This window comes from Microtus oregoni, unplaced genomic scaffold (assembly GCF_018167655.1).
Source record: "Microtus oregoni isolate MIOR12 unplaced genomic scaffold, Mior012 000000F_ref0000247, whole genome shotgun sequence".
Lineage (NCBI taxonomy): Eukaryota > Metazoa > Chordata > Mammalia > Rodentia > Cricetidae > Microtus > Microtus oregoni.
In genome coordinates, this window is record NW_024543059.1 from 16,047,467 (window position 1) to 16,071,875 (window position 24,409).

General features: G+C 45.5%; 1 protein-coding gene across 7 annotated transcripts in view; it reads right to left on the reverse strand.

Moving 5' to 3' along the window:
* The window catches only part of Fanci (FA complementation group I), a 50,783-nt gene that overhangs the window by 258 nt on the left and 26,116 nt on the right, over positions 1 to 24,409 (reverse strand). For 2 of the 7 annotated variants that reach the window (XM_041638589.1, XM_041638670.1), the window contains exons 15-38: positions 22,245 to 22,372; positions 21,538 to 21,608; positions 20,329 to 20,443; positions 18,766 to 18,888; positions 16,403 to 16,471; positions 14,050 to 14,151; positions 12,827 to 13,000; positions 12,632 to 12,753; positions 12,021 to 12,185; positions 11,420 to 11,599; positions 10,065 to 10,231; positions 8,079 to 8,161; positions 6,804 to 6,920; positions 5,426 to 5,477; positions 5,159 to 5,289; positions 5,010 to 5,078; positions 4,725 to 4,833; positions 4,423 to 4,610; positions 3,743 to 3,796; positions 3,494 to 3,553; positions 1,375 to 1,437; positions 649 to 744; positions 394 to 501; positions 117 to 239 (exon numbers count right to left, since the gene is read on the reverse strand). In XM_041638589.1, the coding sequence (XP_041494523.1) occupies positions 159 to 239; positions 394 to 501; positions 649 to 744; positions 1,375 to 1,437; positions 3,494 to 3,553; positions 3,743 to 3,796; positions 4,423 to 4,610; positions 4,725 to 4,833; positions 5,010 to 5,078; positions 5,159 to 5,289; positions 5,426 to 5,477; positions 6,804 to 6,920; positions 8,079 to 8,161; positions 10,065 to 10,231; positions 11,420 to 11,599; positions 12,021 to 12,185; positions 12,632 to 12,753; positions 12,827 to 13,000; positions 14,050 to 14,151; positions 16,403 to 16,471; positions 18,766 to 18,888; positions 20,329 to 20,443; positions 21,538 to 21,608; positions 22,245 to 22,372 (2,627 nt within the window). In that variant the 3' untranslated portion in view covers positions 117 to 158. Of the gene's footprint in view, positions 1 to 116; positions 240 to 393; positions 502 to 648; positions 745 to 1,374; positions 1,438 to 3,493; positions 3,554 to 3,742; positions 3,797 to 4,422; positions 4,611 to 4,724; positions 4,834 to 5,009; positions 5,079 to 5,158; positions 5,290 to 5,425; positions 5,478 to 6,803; positions 6,921 to 8,078; positions 8,162 to 10,064; positions 10,232 to 11,419; positions 11,600 to 12,020; positions 12,186 to 12,631; positions 12,754 to 12,826; positions 13,001 to 14,049; positions 14,152 to 16,402; positions 16,472 to 18,765; positions 18,889 to 20,328; positions 20,444 to 21,537; positions 21,609 to 22,244; positions 22,373 to 24,409 lie in introns of those variants that run through there. The other 5 variants (XM_041638801.1, XM_041638750.1, XM_041638871.1 and 2 more) reach the window with 5 other exon arrangements.

Here is a 24,409-nt window from a genome sequence, read left to right on the forward strand (position 1 = left end):
TACCTCCATCCTAAGTAAAATGGCATTTTTGTAATCCCAGGATAGGATGAGAGAGGACTCAAGCGCAACAGCGCTCCATGTGACCTTTCTAAGGAGACGGAGCTGGGAGAGATGTAAAGAATTCAGGATCAACTTTTCTGCTAAGCCAGAAATCCAGGTTATTTTACATAAACTTGCAATTTGAATGGGTTCAGGCTACTGATGTTACTTCTAGCTTCAAACAAACCTAAGACAGAACCCTTCCAAAGGCAAGGAAGGAAACAGTGGGTTCAGATAATGAAGTGGAGACTCTAGGGAGGGTGTAAAAGCCAGCCAGAATGCTGTAGAAACAGGACCTAGGGCAGGGCAGTTTGCCACTTTTCCTAGAAATATGTATGAAAAGTAGGCACTGACCTCTTCACTTTCATCTTCCTCATCCTCTCGAAGAACCATGTCGAGAATGTTGCCTTTGATCTTGAAGTCCCGAGAAGTACTTAGTTTCATGTGCTGCATCAAGTTTACCTGGGGCAGACAGGCACTTACTCAGGGACAGCTCAACACACCCCAGTGTGTACCTGGAAGACCTTGAGTCCATCAGGTCAGAAGTGACCAGCACTGTGTTGCTGCCCACCTTGGCCTTCAACAGGAAAGGAGTGGTCATGTTTTTACCTTGGACTTTTTTGATAGATGGATCAGAAACTTTTCATACTGCTCAATGGCAAACACAAGGTTAGGGATTGGCTTGGTTTCACGAAGAACTTTAGCCTAAGGGCAAAAGGACATTTAAATTTATATTTCAAGTTCAATAGCTTTTGAAGTTTTTCTCTAGTGTTCCTCAGACTTACATTCTTGAAACCCACTTTCTGACTGGGGAGTACGCTTGCATTGCTGGGCTTGTTCCCTCAAATGAGGATCCTGTCACTCAGGCTTCCTCCTCCTGAATCCTGGGATCACAGCATGTGCCACCATCCCACTTTTAAATCCTCAGAGGCAGCTTTCCAGCTGCATATCGAGACCTGCCCCGTGTTTCCTGTACCGATATACACGGTAACTTACTTAGTGGTCTTCTCGACATTAGTTTCAGTATTTAGTATTTCCCTTTAATAACTGTGGTGAGGACAGGCCTGCCTGTACCTGGGCCTTTCTAGATCCTAAAAGGAACGGTTACAGCCACATTTCCTAAAGTACAGTAGCTTTCCTGCATTCACCAATTCTTAGATATCCCCCCCCCCCAAGACAGGGTACCTCTGTATAGCCCTGGCTATCCTTGAACTCAGATCTGGCATTGCCACTACCGCCTGGGTAATTCTTAGGACTCTTTAGAGGGTACCTCTTACACAATTTTTGTCCAACAATAAGGCCCCCTGCGTCTGAACAGCCAGGTAAGCAGCTTACCATGATTGTGCCCGCTGCAGCCTTCTCCTTCTCTGTGCGCTTTGGGTTGTTGTTCCTCTTATTCTAAAGAAACAGAAACATTGTCTCATTCTCCAAATTCCTAGACTACAGGCTGTATCTGGGGAACAGAAATATTGATGCAATCCAGCTCCTGGATGTCTTCCTCTGGGGTGTGCTCTTGGAGGTACCATGTAGAATTTGAGGGCAGGATAGCCATTGTATTCAGCTAGCACACATTTAAACAGTTAAAATGGACACTGTCAAGGTGGTAGCAGGAACAGGCGCTTTCCTGCCGGGCAGCTGTCTAAAAGGCTATACAGATACAGTAAGTCTTCTTAGAGGTAATCTTAGTACAGTATAGTTACCATGCTTAGGAAGCGTGTAAAGGGTCACAGGGACACTTCCTGAGTTGTAGATTAGTGTGTAAGGCTCCTGGACAGAAAGGAGGAACCTGGTCATGGTGCACACCTTTAGTCCTGGCACTCAAGAGGCAGAGGGATCTTGAATGAGGCCAGTCTGGTCTACATAGTTCCAAGAAAGCCAGAGCTACACAATAAATAAAACCCTGCCTGAAACAACAGTCAACGATGAAGTACTAACAGGACAAAAGAAAATCAAGACCTAAGTGAGGGGAGATGGACAAACCACCCAGAGTCAGTGAAACAGTGCCCTAGAAGCACAGGAAACAAGAGAGACAGGCAGGTAGAGCCCCATGCTATGATCTGAAAGATTTCAGAGGTACTTGGTATGAGAAAGTTAAAATCCTGGAAAATGGGGTAGAGTGTGAGGCCCTTATTAAGGAAAGGAAAAGGAAAGCAGCTGTGGATAGACTTCACCTGACCACACGGGAATTGAGTCATCTTTCCAGGTTTGTATCCAAGGGCATCCTGTAGAGACTACAAGTAAACCCTGTGCACTGCCCATAACTGCTGACTAGAACAAGACCAAATCTCACAGCCAGGATAACTAAATCTGAGACAGAAACATCCTTAGTTTGCACATAGTTGAGAGCAGAACGCTAAGGGTTTTTATTGCAATCAAGGTCGGCAGTGAGTGCACACAAAATGCATCTTTATAATTCCCAGGTCAATCAATAGTGAAGGATTCTAGAGCAGGAGGCTGGCAAACCATGAGGCAGAGCTAGTCCACCTGTTTGGAATAACATTTATGTACTCAAACCAGAAAAGAGCTGTGGGCATGAAAGGGCCACTATTTGGCCCTCTACTATAGAAAATGTGCTGACCTCCTGCTGTAGAGTCAAACTAGCTGGGGTTAAAGTCTCAGTCCTTTACTAGCTGTCTGTTTTCAGCCATTCAGACAACCCCTCTAATATAGAGTATATTGAAGGCAGAAGCTGATGCATAGAAGGATAATAGGTAAGGGCTAGGTGGTAGCTATCCTAATAAAAAAACAGGACTTGGAGTATAGTAAAGGAGGTTGATGAGAGTCTGACAACTGTATTTCTAGCTCTATCCTGCCCAGTCATGTTACCTGACTGTTAATTGTTTGAAGAACACTATTAAACATACAGTTGGAACTCTCAGAACTTTTAAAATGCCAGTGATCCAACATGACTCTTGAGAGAGGGAACATGATTCTAGGATCCCCTTTCGGAGGTATCTCAGTCTAAGGATGCTTTATGAAATCTCTGTGGCTATATAAACATGAAGAATGATAGAATGATAAAGGCACAGTGGCACATGCCTTTAATCCCAGCACTTGGGAGGCAGGGGCAGGAGGATCCTTTATGAGTTCAAGGCTTCATCTATATAGCGAGTGCCAGGCTAGCCAGGGCTACAAAGTAAGATCCTGTCTCAAAAGAGGGAGAGGAAGAAGCTAGGTATGACAGCGGAAGCAGGTGGATCTCAAGTTCAAGGCCAGTCTGCACTACACAGGAGGACTGTCTCAAAAGCAAAACTGAAGATGGAGGGGATTCAAAATCTGAGTTTAAGAGTGGATGTATATATCCTATGAAGATAAAAGATTTGAAGGAATGGCATCCACAAGAAAGTATCTGAAGTTTGAGAGGACACACCTGCAAGCATTAAGAGAAAAAGACCAGGACTGACTCATCGCGCCAGCCCTCCATTAAGTCCTTTCTTGCCTCCAGATCACTTACTTGTACATAAGAAATGAAGGAGTAACACAAGGGCGTCAGATGAGAGCCGGACAGCTTCACCTGTATCAAAGGAGAAGGATATGAGTGTGACTATAGCAATGAACTATTCCCCCACCCTTAGAAAGGAGAAGGATACGGGTGTGACTGTAGCAATGAACTATTCCCCCACCCTTAGAAAGGAAAAGGATACGGGTGTGACTGTAGCAATGAACTATTCCCCCACCCTTAGGAAAGCTGCTCTCAACTCACCAACTTTTCCACAGTGTTGGGAATTCCTCTGGAGCTCTGACACACCTGCAGACACTAACAAAGAGTTCCTAGATTACCCATCAGCCATGGAGCATGTCTCATTGCTCTGACTACAGAGGAAAGGGAATATGCATAGCCTGGCCAGACACACAGCTTCCCTTCCCTTCTTTGAGCACACAAACTTCCCAGACAACAGGCAACAATAGGTTTGCTTCGACTTGGCCAGCTCAATGCTTTAAGACTCCTTCAGGCAGAGTTCTTACAGCTAGGAAGTAAATCTTAAGTTGCTAGTAAAGAAGACAGGCTCCCGGGGTCTCCATCACAGTAGCTTAGCAGCTGGAGCACAACAGCAGTGCACGTTCTAGAGAGGGCTGTGTCGTCTATGCCTAGGTACTTAGTCTAGATCACTAACAGAGCATAAACTAAGCAGTTCCCATCACCTGGATTCACTGAGGACCCGAAATGGGTATGGTCATTCCCACCAGAGGTGAAATCCATCATGCCAGACAATGCTGACTTAAAGTACGTCTCCCCTGACTTGGGGAGAACCCCACTAACTACTGATCGAATGAAAATGAAACTGTGCCAACGGTGTGGCAAGAGCTGTGTTCTGAGGCACTCTGCACCTGGCCGGCGGGCACAGAAGGTAGGGCGGGCCAGATTATCTTCCAAAAACTCACGTATTTGACAAACGCTGTTAGGGTGCTGTAGATTTTGGACAGGTCCTTTAGTAAAGTGTCCACGCAGCTGCCTGACGGCAGGGCCGTCTGCACCAGCTCATGGAAGAATGTAACCAGGGTCCCCAGCTGCATGATGATGGCTTTCTCCATGAGAGGACTTGACGGGACTGCTTGAGAAGAGGCAGCTTCTGAAGAGGAACGAAATTGATGCGGTTCAGTCTCCTCCTTAACAGTAAAGGAGAATTAAAGCAAACCACCTCAGGAAAACCAGTTTAAGGGCTCCACCTTATTACAATCCCCACCTGGAGTCACTTCAGCAGATAGGGTTTCTTGGTTCACTGAGCCCTTAATCTTGGCGATTAACCAGTCCACTTCTTCTAGGACTTTCTCGGCCTGACTCAGAACGAGTAACTGTGGAAGGAAAAGAGCGTGTGGCATGGTTCACATTGCTGGGGCAATAGCAAGCGCAGCGCCCACAGGGACCCTCCAGGCCCGAGGACAGAAGCCACTGTAGCACTCTTTAGGTGGATGGAGCTGGGCGGAAGGGACGGCAAGGGCTGTTTGCCACAGATCACATCAGCACTCACGCAGACAGTGGGGGCAGCTGTTCTCAGATTCACTACTGCAAAGTGGTTTGTCTTCTCTATCTCTATATCCTGGAAAGGGAGAGGCAAGACCTAAGACCAGTGCCTTGACCTCACTCCCCACACAGGATGCCACACTATACTTGCTGTGCTACCTGGTCTATGTCTCCCAGCTGCCCATGGATATCCTGGGACAAGTCACGAAGCAGGGTGACAGGACTCTTATGTAAGACATGCAGGCTGAAGAAGAGGCTCATCAAACTCTTACAAAATGAGGCATCCTCTAGGAGCAGGAAGGGAAGGAAGTGTGAATCACTCATTGTTATGGCTTTTGCAGACTGGCCAGCTTGTGACGCTGTAAAGGTTTTGGTGATGATGGTTCTGTAGAAAGCCGTCAGGAAGGGAGACAGGAAACTCACCCAGGCTGTATTCCTTGCAAATCTTAGACGTCCAGGATAACATCTGCATAAACTAAACAAAAGACCTTCAGTTGTTAAATAAAACGGTGCTGGGTATGGTGGCACTTGGGAGGCAGAAGCAGGCAGATCTCGGTGAGTTGAAGGCCAGCTCAATCTACACACTGATTTCTAGGCCAGCCAGGGCTACAAAGTCAGACCCTGTCTTCTTTTTTCCTATTAAATATTTTCCATCCATCGGTCTTCCCAAAACTCATTTTTTCTCAAACTCCCCCAACCATACAATTCTGTTCCTTTCCCAGTTTTTTTTTTTTTCCCCTCTCTATACAAAACAAATGAGGTATGAACAAATGAAGCTGTTTCAGTATGGGTGAACTGTAGCTGGGGAGGAGGAGACAGGGAACTTTTCCCAGGCTAACCTGGATCTAGGACATTAGCCTCTGCCCTCCAATTCTCAAACGCCTCCCCCCCCCACCCCCACCATAGGTGACAATCTCTCAGGGAACAGCAGTTCCTGGTGGCAAGAGCCCACATGACAAGCCTTGGCCCCTAGAGCTTCAACAGGAGGGGTAGATATGGATGGATTGCTGGCTCCTATGGCATCCTTTACTGCCCTGTGGAGATACTACTGTTGAAGAGACCCACCAAAACGGTCCTTCTCTCATTCTTTTTATGCGTGAATGCTCATTTGGATGGGCAATCTATATGTATACACACCTAACACATATATACATATAATCCATCTCTGCAGGTATTTCTACTTTGGGATTGTGGTCACACTCATGGCATATCATTTGCTAAATTCTCCTCACACTTTACTTGGTCCTACGAAATCCAAACGCTGAACTTCAGCTACCTTTACAATTAAAGCTCTGTCATTTCAGAAAAGGTAGAAACAACAGGAAGCACAGGACTGAGAAAGAACCAACCGTGCTAAAAAGGCTGAGGCCACCAAAGACAAACCTGTCTGATATAAACAGTGTTTAGAGTCAACGAAACAAACAAAACCAGTATGCTCTTGACCGTCTCTGGCTGTATGTGCTCTGACAGAAACAATGTATAGGAAAAGACACACTCTATAGCTCCTTCAAAAGCACAGTTAGAGGGATACTTCTGTTTGATTTTTTTTTTTTTTTGAAGTAAGCTGGCCTCAAACTTGCTATGTAGCCAAGGATAGCCCTGAGTGTACGGTCTTCCTTTGTGACAGGCATGCGCCGCCGTCACACCAGATTTGTGTCTGGGGACCAGACAGAGGGCTGTGTACCGGTAAGCACGGGCCCTACGGAGCAGTCACAGCCTCAGCCCTAGCTGTATGCTTTTATGATGACATGGTTCTTGCCTTAGAGGGGCCCTAACAGGGACTCAACAACACGGTTGCTACCTGAGCAGAGGAGGGCTCCAGCAGCCTGGACAAGGTGGAGAGAATCGCGATGAGCAGCAAGGCCTCCTTGCTGTTAAAATCTTCCTCTTCACTGCTCAGCAAGTTCAACAGGGACCTCTGCAAAAGAATAGATGCACACAGATGGGAGTAGGCATTTTGTACCAGAGAAGAGACATCTACCCAGAAAGCATCACGGCTGGAACAGAAGGATTCAAAGCTATGTAATCCCAAGGGGATAAAAATCGGGAAGGAAACCTGGAGTGAGCAGCAGTTTTCTGTTTCAACTATAGACTGAGCGTTCTCTTGAAAACCAGGGCCGGCTCTTGTCTTACTCCCTGCAGTACACAGGGGTACAAACTAGTTTCTGGTGGTTCTCATCTGCTTGGAGCTGGTGTTCAGCCTCTGACCTTAAGGCTAGACCAGGCCCCAAACTCAGCTGACCGTGGAATCAGTCTGATTCAAGTACCCGTTCAGCAGTCTTCCTGACTACAGTGGAGCTCCCTACAGGAGCTTTACCTCTTCTGTTCCTGTCAGTGTTCCAGCAACAAGAAGTCCTGGGACACAGCAGGAACGTTAACCATCATCTGTTAAAGAAACATGATGTGGGAGTGACTTCTTTCTAATCTGTTGCTTTCATTGGTTAATAAAGAAACTGCTTGGCCTGTGATAGGACAGAAAATTAGGTAGGCGGAGTAGACTGAACAGAATTCTGGGAGAAAGAAGCCGAGTCAGGCAGTCGCCATGATTCTCCCACTCCAGACAGATGCAGGTTAAGATCTTTCCTGGTAAGCCAGCTTGTGGTGCTACACACAATATTAGAAATAGGTTAGATCAATATGTAAGAGCTAGCCAATAGTTAAAACTAATGGGCCAAGCAGTGTTTAAAAGAATACAGTTTCAGTGTAATTATTTCGGGGCATAAGCTAGCCGTGCAGGAGCTGGGCGGCGGAACGCAGCCCACTGCTCCTTCTACAGAAACCCTGGCCATGGAACACACTGGTACTTGGAAAGTTACAGGTAAGAAACATCACAGGCTTCTGTTTTCCAGTCCAGATATCCGTGGACAAGGCCAAATTATACCATATAATCAAACCAAAAAAACCTGCCCTGAGAGTTGGCTTCTTTCTCTGTTATCTTAAAAAGGATTCTCAGAGGCCCCGAGTTCTGCCTCCTGGATCCTCACTGGAGCTGTCCCAACATCTAAGGGCCGCCTGTTACTTCCTGTATGATTCCTCCTGGAAGAGGCTAACACAACCGCTTCCCCAAGCTTCTCACCTGAAATTGCCGGATCTGGAACGTAGCTCTCTGAGTGACAGTGACACCTGCTTCTTCTCCCTCTTCTTCTGTGCTTGTGACATCTGGAAATGGAAAGAATCCTATCTTTTTTCAAACTGACTTAGGTTTTTGTTTTGTTTTTGTTGAGACAAGGTCAAAGTAATAACCCAACCCAGCCTGGAACGTCCTATGTAAGCCCTGAACCTGTAATCCCCGTCTCGGCTTCCTGAATGCTGAGATAACAGCTCTTCTTCGGCCCCCACACCAACAACCCCGCACTCTGGTACTAGGGATTGAACCTAGGTCCTCATATGTGCTAGGCAAGCGCTCTGCCAACTAGGCTGTGTTCTCAGTCCTCTGTTTACTTAGAATTAGTGTGGGAGGTCCTTCTGTCTGTGTTGCTTTTATTGGTTAATGAATAAAGAAACTGCTTTGGACCTATAGCTGGGCAGAACAGAGCTAGGTGGGGAAAACTAAACTGAATGCTGGGAGAAAGAAGGCAGAGTCAGGAGAAGCCATATAACCCTGCCAGAGACAGACACCAAATGGAACTATACCCAGTAAACCACGTGGCAATACAAAGATGAATAGAAATGGGTTAAATTAAGATGTAAGAGTTAGCCAATAAGAAGCTAGAGCTAATGGGCCAAGCAGTGATTTAATTAATACAGTTTCTGTGTGGTTATTTCAGGGCTGGGCAGCTGGGAACAAACGGCCTCTTATTACATAGAATTTTTCCTTTATTTTAATTTTATGTGTATGGGTATTTAGCCTGCATGTGTATCTGTGCACCATGTATATGCAGTACCCACGTAACTGTAGAGGCTAGAAGAGGGCATCAGATCCCCTTGGAACTGGAGTTAACAGACAGCTGTGAGCCACCATGAGAGTACGGGAAATCAAATCCACGTCCTCTGGAAAAGCAGCAAGTGTTCTTAACTGTTGAGCCACCTCTCCAGGCCCAGGCACTTTTTGTTTAATTATATATATATAGAGGCTGGAGAGATGGCTCAGTGGTTGGGAGTGCTGGCTGCTCTTCCAGAGGGCCTGGGGTCAAGTCCCAGCACCCATATGGCAGCTAATAACTGTCTATAACTCCTGTTCAAGGAATCTGACACCCTCACACAGACATACAGGCAGGGAGAATATCAGTGTACATAAAATACAAATAAAAATTATTTAAAAAACAACAGACGTAATACACACACACTTGGTTTTGGTAGGGTCTCACTCTGTAGCCTCTGCTACCCTAGAAATTATTATGCAGGCTCAAATTTGTGGTTCTCTTCCTGCCTTTCCCCCTTGAGTGCTAGGTTTTTTATGCATGTACCACCACGCGCCAACTTTGGAGGGAACTAATATTTAGAATTATATTATTTTGAGACTAGGTTTCACAGTCCAGATATTCAATATGAGCTGTGTCTGGCCTCGAACTTGTGATCCTAACTTAGCTTCCAAGTACTGGGATTACAGGTCTGAGTCATCACGCCTAGGGATAGCTAAAATTTTAGAATTAAAAAAAAAAAAAAAAAGTCTGGAGGCTGATTTAAATGTTTTTAAATTTCACTTTCTTTTTGTGGGGACTGAGACAGGGCCTCCTTTATTATGTAGCTCTTGCTTGTCCTAGAAGTCACTATGAAGACCAGGCTGGCTTCAAACTCACAGAGATCCACCTGCCTCTGACTCCCAAGTACTGTTAAAGGCCTGCCTCACCATGCCCGGCTTTCTTAATGCTGTCACCATTTGCAGTTAAGCGCAGATCCTGAATCCACTAGATGTCACCCTCAGCAGCCCCAGGGCCCTTCTCAGATCCTGGATCCAGTAGATGTCACCCTCAGCCTTCCTAGTATCCTTCTCAGGCCCTGAATCCACTCTCAGCAGCTCTAGGGCCCTTCTTAGGCATTCTCTGGTAGGTGAACGGGTAGACTCAAAGGGTCTGGTTATAGAGAAACCAAAGCAAGTTATTTATGACCCTGTAATACCTACCCAGAGCCCTGAGAAACTGCTGGATCCTGGGCTGATAGAACTGTTGCACAGCGCTGAATGTCTTCTGCAAACCCTCCAAGCACAGCAGTGAGATGCTCTTTCCTTTCTCTTTCCTTCCTGACTCTTCCACAGAGGTAGGAATAGACGTGTATCTCCACAGTAAGACCCTAAAGATTGGGAAAGTTGTCAACACGAACCATTAATGTCAATCTAGATATAGTACACTTTATCCTGTGTAAACAAAGGTTCTGTGAAGTTTCAGAAACTTACAGCTATAAAACTGCCTCACCACTGAGGTGTTTCTATGCCTCCCTGATAGTCAACTCTCCTCCTTGATTTACAAGCAACTACCGGCCTCATTTCTTTTCCCACAATTATGCATTTTACAAGTAACCCTATGCAAGTGCTATCATTGAGCAGAAGGCTAGAGCCTTCGTGATCCAGCATGTCTTTCAGGTTCACCTCTTGCTGCAAATATTGATAGATGGTATTCTTTTGTTTTTATTGTTAAACAGGACCTTATTACCCAGGATTATCTCTTAAATTTTTTTTTCCTTTTTAAATTTTACGTGTATAAATGCTTTCGTAAGCATGCATGTCTGAGGGCCACGTGTGTGCAATGCCTGCAGAAGGTATCAGATCCCCTGGGACTGAGTTACTGTCGGTTTTGAACCACTGTGTTCAAATGGGTGCTGGAAATAGAACTGGGTCATCGGGAAGAACAGTCTTAACCTCAGAGCCGTCTCCAGCCCCAGCCAGGCTTGTCTCTCACACTTGCTGTGTGGCTAAGTTCTGACCCTCCTAGGGCTGGGATTACAGGTTTGTGCCACCGCACCTGGCTTTACGTACTGCTGGAGTGCAAACCCAGGGTCCCACGCCTGCTGGACAAGCTTTCTTAAGTAAGCTACATCTCCAGCCCCTATTCTGTATTTATAGCTAAGAAGTATTCAATGTACAACAGGGATGTAACAGTCTGTCCATCACCTTATTCTCGATGGCCATGTGCTCTGTAAGGCCGTTCACTATGACTGCTTTCTTAGCCAGGTGCTGCAGTACAGGCGCCATTTATCTCTTGTAAGTGTTTAATCTGCTGTCAAGTGTGTGTACAGTTAGGAATGTCATGCTTACTTTATGCACAATTCAGTCACTATGCAATAATATACCCTTTTCGCTCCTGAGAATGCAGTGAGATTTTATATGAGACAAAGAAGCCACACAAAACAGAAGAGAAAAAAGCCTCACTATGAGATGCTCCGCTTTCACTCCTGACACACGCCCGATCGTCTCTCCCGAATTTCCTGTCTTGCAGAATCCACAACACACAAGCTCCCAGTCTGCAGGTGAGAGCGGCTTACCGAGTTATGTCACAGAGGTTCTGGAAGATCCTGTCTGGGTTTTGGCCATCAGGACCACTCACGTGCCCTCTTCGTATTAGCTGCTGGACCTTCTGCAGAGCTACGTTCACTGCGTAGTGCATAAACTCATTGCTGGACCGCAAGACAGACAGGCTCTCTTCATGACTCTGGATGCTGTCTCTAGAGAGAGAGTAAAGGGAGGGAGGAAGGAGCTGAGCCTGGTGGTGCAGCCTGTAATCCTAGCACCTGGGAGGCAGAGACAGGAAGATTGCAAATTTAAGGCTGACTGGGCAACTGAACATGATCCTGTCCAAAAGAAAAATGGGGTGAGATACAGCCACGTGGTGAGTGCTGGCCTAGAATTCATACTTCTCACTCACTAGGCCCTGGCTTCCCGTCTGCTTTAATAATGCTGAGACACACCTCCCTCTATAGAAAGCCTACCTTGAGTGATGCAATCTTCATGTGAAGCAAACTAAACCTCCTAACTTATTTCCTACTGTCCGTAATACGGCATGCACTGTGACTCCAGATAGGCTATGCGGGGAAACTGGGCACGCGTTCCCTTTACTGAACTGCCTCTCGGCACAAGGAGACTTACCTGAAGAGAGCCGTGAGAAGATCAGACACAAACTTCATGGACAAGAGGCTATCATTTGTCCTGCTGGTCATTTTCGTCTTGCCTTTACCAGCTTTTTCATTGAGGATGTCAGAGAACTTCTTGTAACACATAAATAGGCTCAGAATCTCCTCAAACTTACTCTTGCTACGCCAAAGGGAAGAGAGCAAAGACAAGCAGCGTCAGCTCCTTGTGCCTTCTTTCCCAGAGAAGATGGAGAGCCCCATACAAATGTCTCATCTTAGAGCTGGCGTTGTGAGTTAATGGGCCCTCATTAGCATGGCATTCCTAAGTCACAGCAACCTCAGGAGCCTTTTTTCTTTCCTCTGATATCTTCCAAAGTTCATGGAAGCTCAGTACTACCCCAAAACAAAAGATCCTTCTATTAAGAGTCAAAAGTACTTGAATTGAAGATCTGGGAACTTTGAATAAATGAAAGCTTGCAGGAAGACAAAATTCACAGGCCTGGTAGAAAGAACATTGAGTGTGGTGGCACACATCTTTACTCCCAGCACTTTAATCCTAGCACTAATGTGACGCTAGAGTAAACCAGCAAATGATAAAACTATATGAAGGGTCACAACAACCCTTACCTGAAGTTACTGATGGAGAAATTATATTCTATCAGAACTTCACAGACTCCCATTATGAGACAGGCACAGATATGATTCTTGATGCCGACGCTAGTGCTCTGAGAAAAATCTGCTGATTTATCCTAAAAGACAAATACAAATTAGCGCACTACTAAAGCCTCCGTCGGTCCGTGCAGCCGAGGGCTCAGCAATTACCAGCTCGAAGTCTTCTAGCTCACTCTTAATCATTCTGACAGTAATGGACTCTAGCATGTCGTCCAGCTCACGGCACAGCCCCTCTTCTTCCTCTCCTTCATCCCCCTGTTGCAGGGGGATCACTCTGTTCTTATACCAGGCCAAGCAATGATGAACGCAAGACAGCAGGTGATCCTAGAAGCAAACGAGAAACAACCACCTACAGCACTGTTCCGCAGCTCGTGGGACTCGCTGGCACCACGCAGCAGGTGCATCTGAATTAGCAAAGCTGGGGAAGGGAAGTGTGTTTCTTCTGAAAGACTGAACCGACAGTGGTGTTTCCCAAGAACTGGCCCCATAAGGCGCTAACATTTCAGAAGGAAACTCCACGTGCTCTCTGACTTGATACCAACACCGTGAGAGCCCCACTGGGAAGCTAACCGGCCTCTAGCTCCCAAGTCCTGAAAGCTGTTATAGAGACAGGGTTTATGCTGAGGGAATCTTCGGGACACCAATAGGGCCTCACCTCATGGCACTGACGCTACATTAACGAAGACCAGATGGGATAACTCAACCTCTCCCCATTTTCCTAGTCACTTGTTGGCGGTTCACTTTTTTGCCATCTCTTCCCACCATTCTGCAGCTAGCTAAGAACGAAGCCCTGGCCTCGTCTCTCTAGAGTTCACCAGAGTGCACACCGCAGCTCAACTGAAGCCACACACTCCCTCCAGACTAAGGAAACAGATTTATTGACTCCTGCGTGTACCACCCTTCCATCAGTGTGTAACCAAAGCTCTGCAAGGGACAGATATGACACTCTTTGGAAGAGGTGGTTGTCATGATTAGTGAAGTACTAACAGGGAGACGGTGATCAAGAGATCAAAACAGGGAGCTGGCTCAGCAGTGGCACTTGGCCCTCTTGTAGAGGACCTGGGTTCGAGTTCCAGCAACCACTCTGTGGTTCACAACTGGCTGTAACTCCGTTCCAGGGGACCCAGTGACCTCTTGTGGCCTCTAAGCCCCAGGCACACCCATGATGCACATACAGCCATGCAGGCAAATACTCCTACACATAACATGCAACGAATAAATCTTAGAATGGGTCACCGATAATGGATACGGCAAAGTAAAGAGTAAAACTCCTTGAAAGAACTAGAAAAGGTTCGTGGAGGATGGGACCTACTGTGGTCAACCTTACCACTGACAGTGGTGAGCCAGGGGCTGCGGGGGCGGGCAAGTCTTACCAGCGGTTCTTGTAGAAAGATTTGACTTCCTTGGGTCAGAACACAAGCTCCCAGCTTCAGAGGAGGTAGCAGATCAGGCTCTGGCTCATAGAACAGCTTTAACTGTACAATGAGACAGAAAAAATCAGGACTCGTGAATACTTCCTGAGTATTTAACGGTTCGCGCTGACGGCACCTGAGCCTTCTAAGACACATCTCCCAACTGCCCAAAGAATGACGTAACCGATTTCTATGGCTTGGCCTGCCACGGCCTTTCAAAGCGCTGCCGGCACAGTCCCGATCAAGGCAACTTTTTCTACTCTTACTCCCTTCTTATCGGCCTCTAAACCTGCAAAGGCAACCAGCGGTTTCAGAAAATCTGATGAAAAATACAGGGGCAAATCAGTGTCAATGGACCCAGTGGGTTACAAAAAGAACAAGGAAAGCCTGAAGGTGGATCGGGAATGTATTAGGGGGTGCCCGGGGGAGCTGGGATGTGTGCGAACATGATCAAGATATACTACATAGGACTGGAGAGATGGCTCAGAGGTTAAGAGCACGGACTGCTCTTCTGGAGGTCCTGAGTTCAATTCCCAGCAACCACATGGTGGCTCACAACCATCTGTAATGAGATCTGGTGCCCTCTTCTGGCCTGCAGGCAGACATGGAGGCTGAACACTGTGTACATAATAAATTAATAAATCTTTGAAGAAAAAAAAAAAGATATACTACATACATGTGCGAAGCTGCCAACGAATAAGATTCTTAAAAAGAGTATTGCCTCCTGAGTCTAAACCAGTACTATCTCTATTACCAATTGTGACAGTAACCCAAATCTTAGGTCTTCATTTGAAAACTGAGTCTACTGGTGAAAGTAAAGCTATGTAAGGTTTAACCATTACAATACGCACAAAGAACATCAAACACAACAGAGCCTTAAAACGAATCTTGGCTCTTATTTGCGTCTGTCTGTCCTCTCCTGAAGCCTGCAGGGTTTTACTGGTCCACATGCTGACCTATGTTGGAAAGCGCTGCTCTATGCCTCAAACATGTTTTCAGTTCTTGTTACAGTGTGATGATGCCTGGAAGATATGATTTAGCTACCGGGGCACACATTATCCAGAGGAACACGCCAAAACCCAGGGAGGAGTTTCCGAGAGCAAAGGCCTTCCAATAGCTTAATATCTAAGACCTTAATTTCAAATGGATTTTTTTTCCCCCGAATTACCATGAAGCAATGGGGATGGCCTCTTATCAGTCCACATCAAATTGCAGAAAAATGGTGGACTAGGGGCCTACCTGAGCCCTCCCAGTGGAGAATGTTATATAGCTGGTTAAAAAAAAAAGATTTTGATAATGCTTAATATAAGAATCTTGAGAATTTATTTATATGTGATGTCTTCATCGGAACTTGGCTCATCTTGATGGTCCTTTCAAGTGTGTCATTGATTTAAAACACCTTTTGAGTTGGGTGCTGTGGTGATTTGAATAAAAGTGGCCCCCATAGGCCTATAGTGAGTGGCACTATTAGGAGGTGTGGCCTTGTTGGAGGATGTTTGTCATAGGGGGCAGGCTTTGAAGTCTCAGAAATTCAAGTCAGTTCTCTGCCTGTGCTCTGTGGATCCAGATATAGAACTCTCAGCTCCTTTTCCAGTACTGTGTCCACTGCATGCCACCATGCTTCCAGCCATGGATTAAACCATGGACTAAACCTCGGAACTGTAAACCAGCCCCAATTAAATGTTTTCCTTTGCAAGAGTTGTATATCTTCACAGAAACAGAACTCTAACTAAGGTGTGATGGCAAATACTTTTTTTTGGGAGGGGGTTTTCGAGAGAGGGTTTCTTTGTACATTTGGAGCCTGTCCTGGAACTAGCTCGTGTAGACTAGGCTGGCCTCGAACTCAGAGATCTACCTGCCTCTGCCTCCCGAGTGCTGGGAATAAAGGCGTGGGCCACCACCACCCTGGACAGGCAGGGATATACAGTGAGGCCCTACCTCAAAAGAACCAACCAAGCAATTTTCTGAAGCCTGAAGTGGTGGTGGATGTTTGAAATTCCAGCACTTCAACAGCAGAATTAAAGCTCAGAAAAAATCAAGACAGCTTCAACTACACAATCATTTGAGTGCAGCCTGGACTACACCCATGTCTCAAAACATATATATAATAAAACTGAATAGTTCCATAAAGTGTCCTGATTTAAGGAGAAGACTGAGACTTCAAGGAAGACTTAGAGGCTAGCAAGACAGCAGCAGGTCAGTGAAGCAAGGCGTGCCTACAATTCACTCCTAGTTGTGAGCTGTGCTGTATTCACCAGTCTGAAAAGCATCATCCTGCCTCATCTGATCCCTACGAGCCATAAAGACAGCTCACCTGTGAGAAGAGAGTCTGCATGATCGAACTGGCCAGCTGGGAGTTGCGGCGAAGAACATCATAGAAGCCCTAGAAACAACACAGGGACGAGATCATTCTTTCTCTTACTCGGTTCTCGGTTTTTTAAATGTGTTGTCTGTGTGGGGCGGGGGTGACGATGTGCCACAGGTGTGTGGGTACCTGTGCAGGCCAGAAGAGGACACTGGATTCCCCAGAGCTGAAATTATAGGCAGTTATGAGCCACCTAAAACAGGGCTGGGAACCTCAGGTTCTCTGAAGAGCTAAGCACCCTTGAACTGTTGTGCCATCTCTGCAACCCATAAAATTTTCTTACTTGGGGGCTGGAGAGATGGCTCAGAGGTTAAGAGCATTGCCTGCTCTTCCAAAGATCCTGAGTTCAATTCCCAGCAACCACATGGTGGCTCACAACCATCTGTAAGGAGGTCTGGTGCCCTCTTCTGGCCTGCAGACATACACACAGACAGAATATTGTATACATAATAAATAAATAAATGTTTAAGAAAAAAATTTAAAAAAAAAATTTCTTACTTTACACGTACACTCTAAAATTTCCATTAGGGACACACTGCAACTACAGATTTGAGATTTAAAATACCACTAATATTGAGCAATGTGTAAGCATGTCTTATCTTTCTTTTATTTATTCTTTAATAAACAAAAGGAAAAGAAATTATTTTATTTATTCTTCTCTCATAACATTTGGAGGCTTAAGTGTTTCCTTTCCATTTGTTTTAGCTATTTTATTTCCATCTCTAGCTATTCAGTGCTAGGGTGTGTAATTTTCACAAACCTTCCCAGGCTGTTGCTCTTTTCACAGCGTACACTGCCGTGTACCTTACGAAAGCACTTTAACAGTGGTTATTACAGTGGTTATTGTTTGGTCTTGTTGATGCTATGCAGCGCAGCACAGCTTTAGTTTCTCCTTTTAATTTGTATGCCTTTATCTTCCCGTGTCTTGTAGCAGACAGCACCTCAATTCAATCACTGAGAATAAACACCTTCATTCCTCACCAGAGGGGACAGCACTTTTCCTGTCACTATCCTAAGGATGAGGAAGCTCCTTCCTGAACTTAGTTTGCTGAAGAGTTTCTAAAAGATATGGGGATGGGGGGGTGTTGGAGGGGTTGAGACAGGGTCTCTCAGTTTAACAGCCTGGGCTGTCCTGGAACTCGACTTATAGACCAGGCCGGCCTCAAACTCACAGAGATCCTCCTGCCCCTGCCTCCTGAGTGCTGGGATCAAAGGAGTGCACCACCACTTCCTGGCTCTAAAAGATTTTCTCATAAAGGAATGTTGTTTGAGCAAGTATGTATCTCTGCAGCATGTGTATGCGCCTGTGCATGTATGTATGTGTCTATACATGCATGTGTGTATGCGCCTGTGCATGTATGTATGTGCCTATACATGCATGTGTGTATGCGCCTGTGTATCTGTGCAACATGTATGTGCCTGAGCATGCGTGTTCATGTGTGCTTGCATGCATAACAAAGCCTATGTAGCCCAGACTTTCATGAATTTTTATGATTCATCTTCCTTGGTCACCCCAGTGCTAGGGTTATAGATGGGGTCATTATGCTTAGCTCCCCCCAATTAATAGCTCAGTGATTAAGAGCACTTGTTACTCTTGCAGAGAACCTAAGTTCCATTCCCAGTACCAACACCAGGAGCTCACAACTGCCTGTAACGGTGAGGAATTCTCTGGAGCTGTAAGCCCCAATTAAACACTTCTTCCTAGAAGTTGTCTTAGCCAAGCTGTTAGCATGCAACAGAAAAATAACTAAGATATCCTGTCTCGCCAGCACCAGGAGCAAAGGTATGTGACACCATACCCAGTTCCTGGAAGGTTTTTTTCCCCCCCTTCTCGAGACAGGGTTTCTCTGTGAAACAGTCCTTGGCTGTCCTGGAACTCACTTTGTAGACCAGGTTGGCCTCATACTCACAGAGATCTGCCTGTCTCTGCCTCCCAAGTGCTGGGATTAAAGGCGTGTGCCACCACTGCCCAGTACTCTTGGAAGTTTTTGATGTTAGTTTAGGTATGCAAAAATTTGAAATTTGAGGCCATAAAGTAAGGGTATGCTGTGTATGACAGACAGAACTCACAAATAACAAACTTGGTGTGAAATTCAGATTGGTATATTAGCAGTACATCTAAATATTTCAGATTAAACTAAAATGGTTAAGACATATCAATTATTTACAATTTTACAACTCACTATTACTACCCACTGACTCTAACTGCACAAGGGCCTATCTACTGTATTCCTAGAACCAGAAAAAGACTGACATAAGAAGGATTGTTCTCTGGAGGGGTCGACACACATTTTTCCCCTTTCCTGACTTACCTCATAAAGCAGGAGCCGAACATCAGCCTGCTGGCCTAAGCATCTTCTCAAACTGTCTATGATCTCAAGGCAAAAGGTTTCATTGGCAACAGCATTGTAGCGGCTATGCACGTCCACCTGCACCTGGAAGGGAGAGTGCAGCTCGTGTCCAGCCTCCTAAAGCAGTGTCCACTCAGGAGGATGTATCCTTGGCCAGGGAAACATCCCAGGCCTAGCTCTCCCTGCGCTAAAACACAGGACCCAGGCAGATATGACCATTATCACGTCACTCATCCTGGTTAAAGCTGTTCTAAAAAGGTTTACTTGAACAATGCACCACCCAGGAAGGTAGATTACCTCATGCAATGTAGTTATGACAACCCAGTAGTCATGATATTCATGATTTTATTAAAACCCTTAAGACTTCCATAAAAGTCTAGCTCTTAACATCCACAAACACGGAAGAGCTTTAGAGATAGTCTTGTTTAGATGTGCACATACTAACAGGCAAGCAAAACACTCTTACATATAAAATCTTTAAAAAATAAGTTTTAAAAAAAAGCAAAATGGAGCAGATGAGGTGCTGCTATTTTATTTAACCCAGTATATCCAAATGCTTCCGATGGTAGCCCTACTAAAGAATGCAGAATTCAGAAATAAGCTGTGTGGACCGTGGGTAACTTTGCAACAGGGGCCTCTCAGGGCCAGCTGACCATGCTTGTCTACTCAGGAGTCTTGGGGCTGCGGCTGAATCTGCTCATCATCATTGAGCCAGCACCATGTCTGCCTGCCCGCCTTCATGTCCCACCATGACGATGATGGACTGGACCTCTGAACGGTAAGCCAGGCCCAATTAAATGTTTTCCTTTATAAGAGTTTCTGGGGGCTGGAGAGATGGCTCAGTGGTTAAGAGCACTGCCTGCTCTTCCAGAGGTCCCGAGTTCAATTCCCAGCAACCACATGGTGGCTCACAACCATCTGTAATGGGGTCTGGTGCCCTCTTCTGGACTGCTGGCATACATACAGACAGAATATTGTATACATAATAAATAAATAAATATTAAAAAAAGAGTTTCTGTAGTCATGGTGTCTCTTCACAGCGAGAGAGAGAGAGAGAGAGAGTTAGTTTTCTCTTGTTTTTCAAGACAGGAGTTCTCTGTAGCTCTGGAACCTGTCCAGGAACTTACTCTGTAGACCAGGCTGGCTTAAAACTCACAGAGATCCATCATATCCCTGCCTCCCGAGTGCTGGGATTAAAGGCGTGCACCACACCGCCCCGGTTTATATATGAATTTTATATATACATTTCAATCAAGTGTCTAGTTCAGCAGCTAAATAAAGGCTCTTCTCTGCCACATCAGACAACAGTCTAACACAGAGCAAATCTGCTATTAATAAGTATGGGATGAAGACAGTTCTTACACTTAACAATTCCAGCGCGCAGGAGCCAGACGCATGAGGATTACTGTAAATTTAGGGCGGTCTGAGCTACTGAGACCCATGAAGGAACAACAACAAAAAGATGGTTATATGCTATTGGGCTTTAGGCAACGTCCGGCAGCCAGTCAATCTAGTGGCCCTTACCTGAGTGACGCCAATAGACTGGCTGCACTGGGAGGATGACAGGCTGCCTAAGACTTTGAAGTTCTTCAAGAGCAGCAAAAACCCAGCAACTGCGGATTTCCGGGCTTCCAGCTGGCTAGCTCAGGAATTCACAGAGAGGTTAGCAGCACAGGAATATGCAATGCAATGAACAAAAATTTCACATGGAGGAGAATGAAGTACGGACAGTCAAGCACCAGCCAAGCCTAACGGACTCTCCCAGCTCGAGACAAGGCCCCAGTGTCAGAACAACTGGCCGCACAGGAATGCAGTTGGTGGTTTCCATTACCGAGTTAACCTCGTGACTACCTGTACTTTTACCCTGCTTGCGAGACTCCACGGCAAGCCCAAGAATCCTGAGCTATAAACCGGGCTAGAACTCGAACCTACATACTGAACAGCAACGGAAATTGCTGAGTTTTGCTGGGTCTGAGTGAGTGCATCCTTCTACGGGATTCCTGTTTATGCAGGAGCACAGTACTTGATGGCACGTGGAACTTCCATCCAGAAAAATGACAGCTTCCGGAGGCAGCTCACTGATCAAGGCATGTTACAGAGATTGTAACATATGACCCTGCCGTGCAGGCATGCTTTTGGTGAGGGGTTATACAAAATTGTCAATTCTAGAACAGAGATAACAGCTAGGTGCTGGTTCTTCTTCCGGACATGTATGAGAGCATTACAGCCACTTTGGTAACTGGGTATCCTGTTCTCAAAGTATTAAATGCCTCCCACGTATCAATGTATTGGATTACTGGGAGACAGTGTTAATCATCTCCAGCTTATATACTAGACCATAAAGGAAGAGGGGTCAGGTGGCATTGGATGAGCTCCAAGGAGGACATAGGGTCACAATTCTGCTGCTCACTATGGGGATGGAAGAGCGGGGTACTGGAGATCACAACACTGATGGTATTGGTGGATTTCCAATACCACGTGCTGTCTGTCTACCCTTCTTTGGTCACTTATCATGTCTAAGCCTAGCTGTCCTGGTGCAAAATGAGAATTATAATATTTGCACTTCCTAAAGTTACTCGGAGAATTGAGAAGCACATAACACTCCACCTGCCGAGAGTGTTGGGCCTAGTTAGGGGTCCACATGACCTCTCTGAGCAGGGGCAAGCAGGAGATAGCAGAGATAACTTCCATTAGAAGGTATAGCCCCCTGTGGCCCCAAGGAGTGCCACATACCTGGCAAACATAGCTTTCCGCAAGACGAGGATCAAGGAGTCTCTCACCGACATGCTGACTTTGAGAAGCGGCTGAAGAACAGAGCAGATCACCCCACATTAGCGTAGCCCCTTTCTGTGAATGCCAGTAGGGTTTTGTGTGCTTGGGTCCGTGTGTACAGACGGTCAATGCTGACTACACTCAAAGACAGCAGCGCCCTTTGAAATTGTAATTTGCAAGTTGTTACTGTCGGGCATGGTGATACAGGCTGTAATACCGTGATACTGTGTTTATTTAACCAGATACTGTATTTATTATTTAAATAATATTGTATTTATTTAAAATTTACTTAATGTGATACTGTAATCCCAGCAGTTCAGGAGACTAGGGCTGGAGGGCTGTACCAATTTGAGTCCAGCCTTGACTACCCATTGGGTCCAGGCTAGCTTGGGCTATAGAGTGAGGTGCTGTTTCAAAAAGCAATCAATCCAACAAACAAAAGAGTAGATTGAATGCCTTCATAAACGCACTGTGCTGACTAATTTGAAGATGAGCTGAAGGAAACAGATACATAGGGAACAGACTTGGGAAGCCGTCTGTCTCTGTGCATTTAGCCTTCCCAGAGGGAACTGTTGGACTCAGGGTAAGCACGAGTTCTGGCATTCAGACTTTCCCGACTAGACTGCTAGCGCTGGTCTGGGAGGAGAGCCGGGCATCAGCTGGCTTACCTGCACTGCCTTGAGCAGCCCCTGCACCGTCTGGAGGGGCAGGAAGGACAAACAGTCAAAAGTCTCTGTGACTTTAGAACAGCTCTGCAGAATTAAAGGTGCGTATGTGACGATATCCGAAAGCAAGTCTGAAAGCAGAATCCGGAGAGTTAACTGCTTCGCATAACTATAAAAATCAAGACAAGGAAGCATCTAAATCTATACAAGGAAAGAAATGCTGAGTATTTTGTCTCTTTGTTAAAATGAACTTTTCTATTGCCAGCGCATATTTTTCCCAGTGTTACCAGGATAGTTTACCCATTTTCTTTGGTGATAAGACAACATAGCAAACTTAAAATGTCTAAAAGAAAGAATACAACCCGTTACACTGATTGCACAATTGCCAGATGTGTTCATCTCCAAGCAAAAGTAAGTCAATAAATAGTGAGGGCTTTTTTTTTTTTTGGGGGGGGGGGGCAAACATGGTCCTATCAGAAATATATAAGGCATATTCTTTTTCAAGAATTTTAGCTGGGCGATGGTGGTGCACGTCTTTAATCCCAGCACTTGGGAGGCAGAGGCAGGTGGATCTCTGTGAGACGAAGTCAGCCTAGTCTACAGAGTGAGTTCCAGAACAGCCAAAGATACACAGGGAAACCCTGTCTCGAAAAAACAAAAACAAACAAAAAAAAACGAATTTTAGTATGTAGTCAGAACACAAGCAAAAATATCTTAAAAGAGAAAAAGTAACAGACTATCAAGTACCTAGCAATTTTAAATGTATTACCTAACAAATAGTAAGGACAGAATTTAAACAGGAAGTGCACAATCAGAGGTCACTATGGGTATTTTAAAAGATCAGGAAAAAGGATTATTCAAGATTCTAAAGAATTAGTACCATTTAGTGCACAGAAACCCAGAATGTCCAACTATGCAGGAAAGGCTAAGAGGTTAAAAAACCACACAGAGGGGAAGGGAGGTGAGCGAACAGAGCGAAGGATCCGGAATAGTGAGATCAATGTGAAAAGGGCCACTTGAAATGTCAGGATAAAAACCCGAGGCCAGGCACTTTATATTTGCAATCCTCCTGCCTCAGCCCCCCAGAGTACTGGGATTACAGCTGTGCGTCGTTACCAGGTCTGGTGAGAGACGATGATTTAGAAAAGAGCACACGGACTCCAGAGTGGCAGGCACTGGTCTTTTGAGAACACTAATCTGGTGACACTATGGGGTGGGAGCTACAGGGAAAAGACAAAAGCCACCTTGGAAACCAAGTAGGGAGTTGTGACTCAAAAATTTATGAGAATTCATCTCATACAAACTATGTTCTCTGGTCACAACTTAGAAACCAGTAACAAGATGACACCTTGTAAAAAGAAGAAAGTCCTCAGATACTGGGACACAGTAAAAATGAGGGCTAAAGAACAGATCACAGGGAAATTTTAAAAGATTTGGACTAAATGGAAATTCCAGAAGTGTGGGACATCTTAACATGACATTTAGAGGAAAACTCACAGCTTAATATTTTTCAACAGAAAAGAGAGAACGGTGTGAAATTAATGAGTTCTTTTTCTTTTTTTTTTTTTTCGATACAGGGTTTCTCTGTAGCTTTGGAGCCTGTCCTGGAACTCACTCTGTAGACCAGGCTGGCCTCGAACTCAGAGATCCTCCTGCCTCTGCCTCCCGAGTGCTGGGATTAAAGGCTGCCCTGCACAAAGGAAGAACAGACTACACGCCAAACACATACGAGAAAGAGAACAAAAGCGGAAACCATCCAAGTGAGCACATAAAGCAGCATGTTACAAACGGAGAGCTAGCTGGAGTTTCAGTGTGGTCCCAAAGAGAGAAAGCTGACGCTCAGCAACGAGAAAGGAGCCGCCAGCAGACGCAGCCCCCATCAAGCCCAGGGTCTGCTTCCTACACATCTCCACCCAATCTTAGGCTTGATTTCACATTTTCTAGTAATGTCACACAGAAAGGAAATTTTATAAGTTGATGAAGTCTAATTTACTGATTCTTTTACGTTTCCTATTTTACATAACTATTTTTTTAATAGCCCCTCTACCTTCTGCCATCAGTTTCTAATTATTCAACACTGTCACCAGCATCTGGTGAGGTCATTCTTTTTATTTTATTTTTTGGGGAGACAGGGTCTGACTATGTAGCCTTAGTTAGCCTGGTGCTTG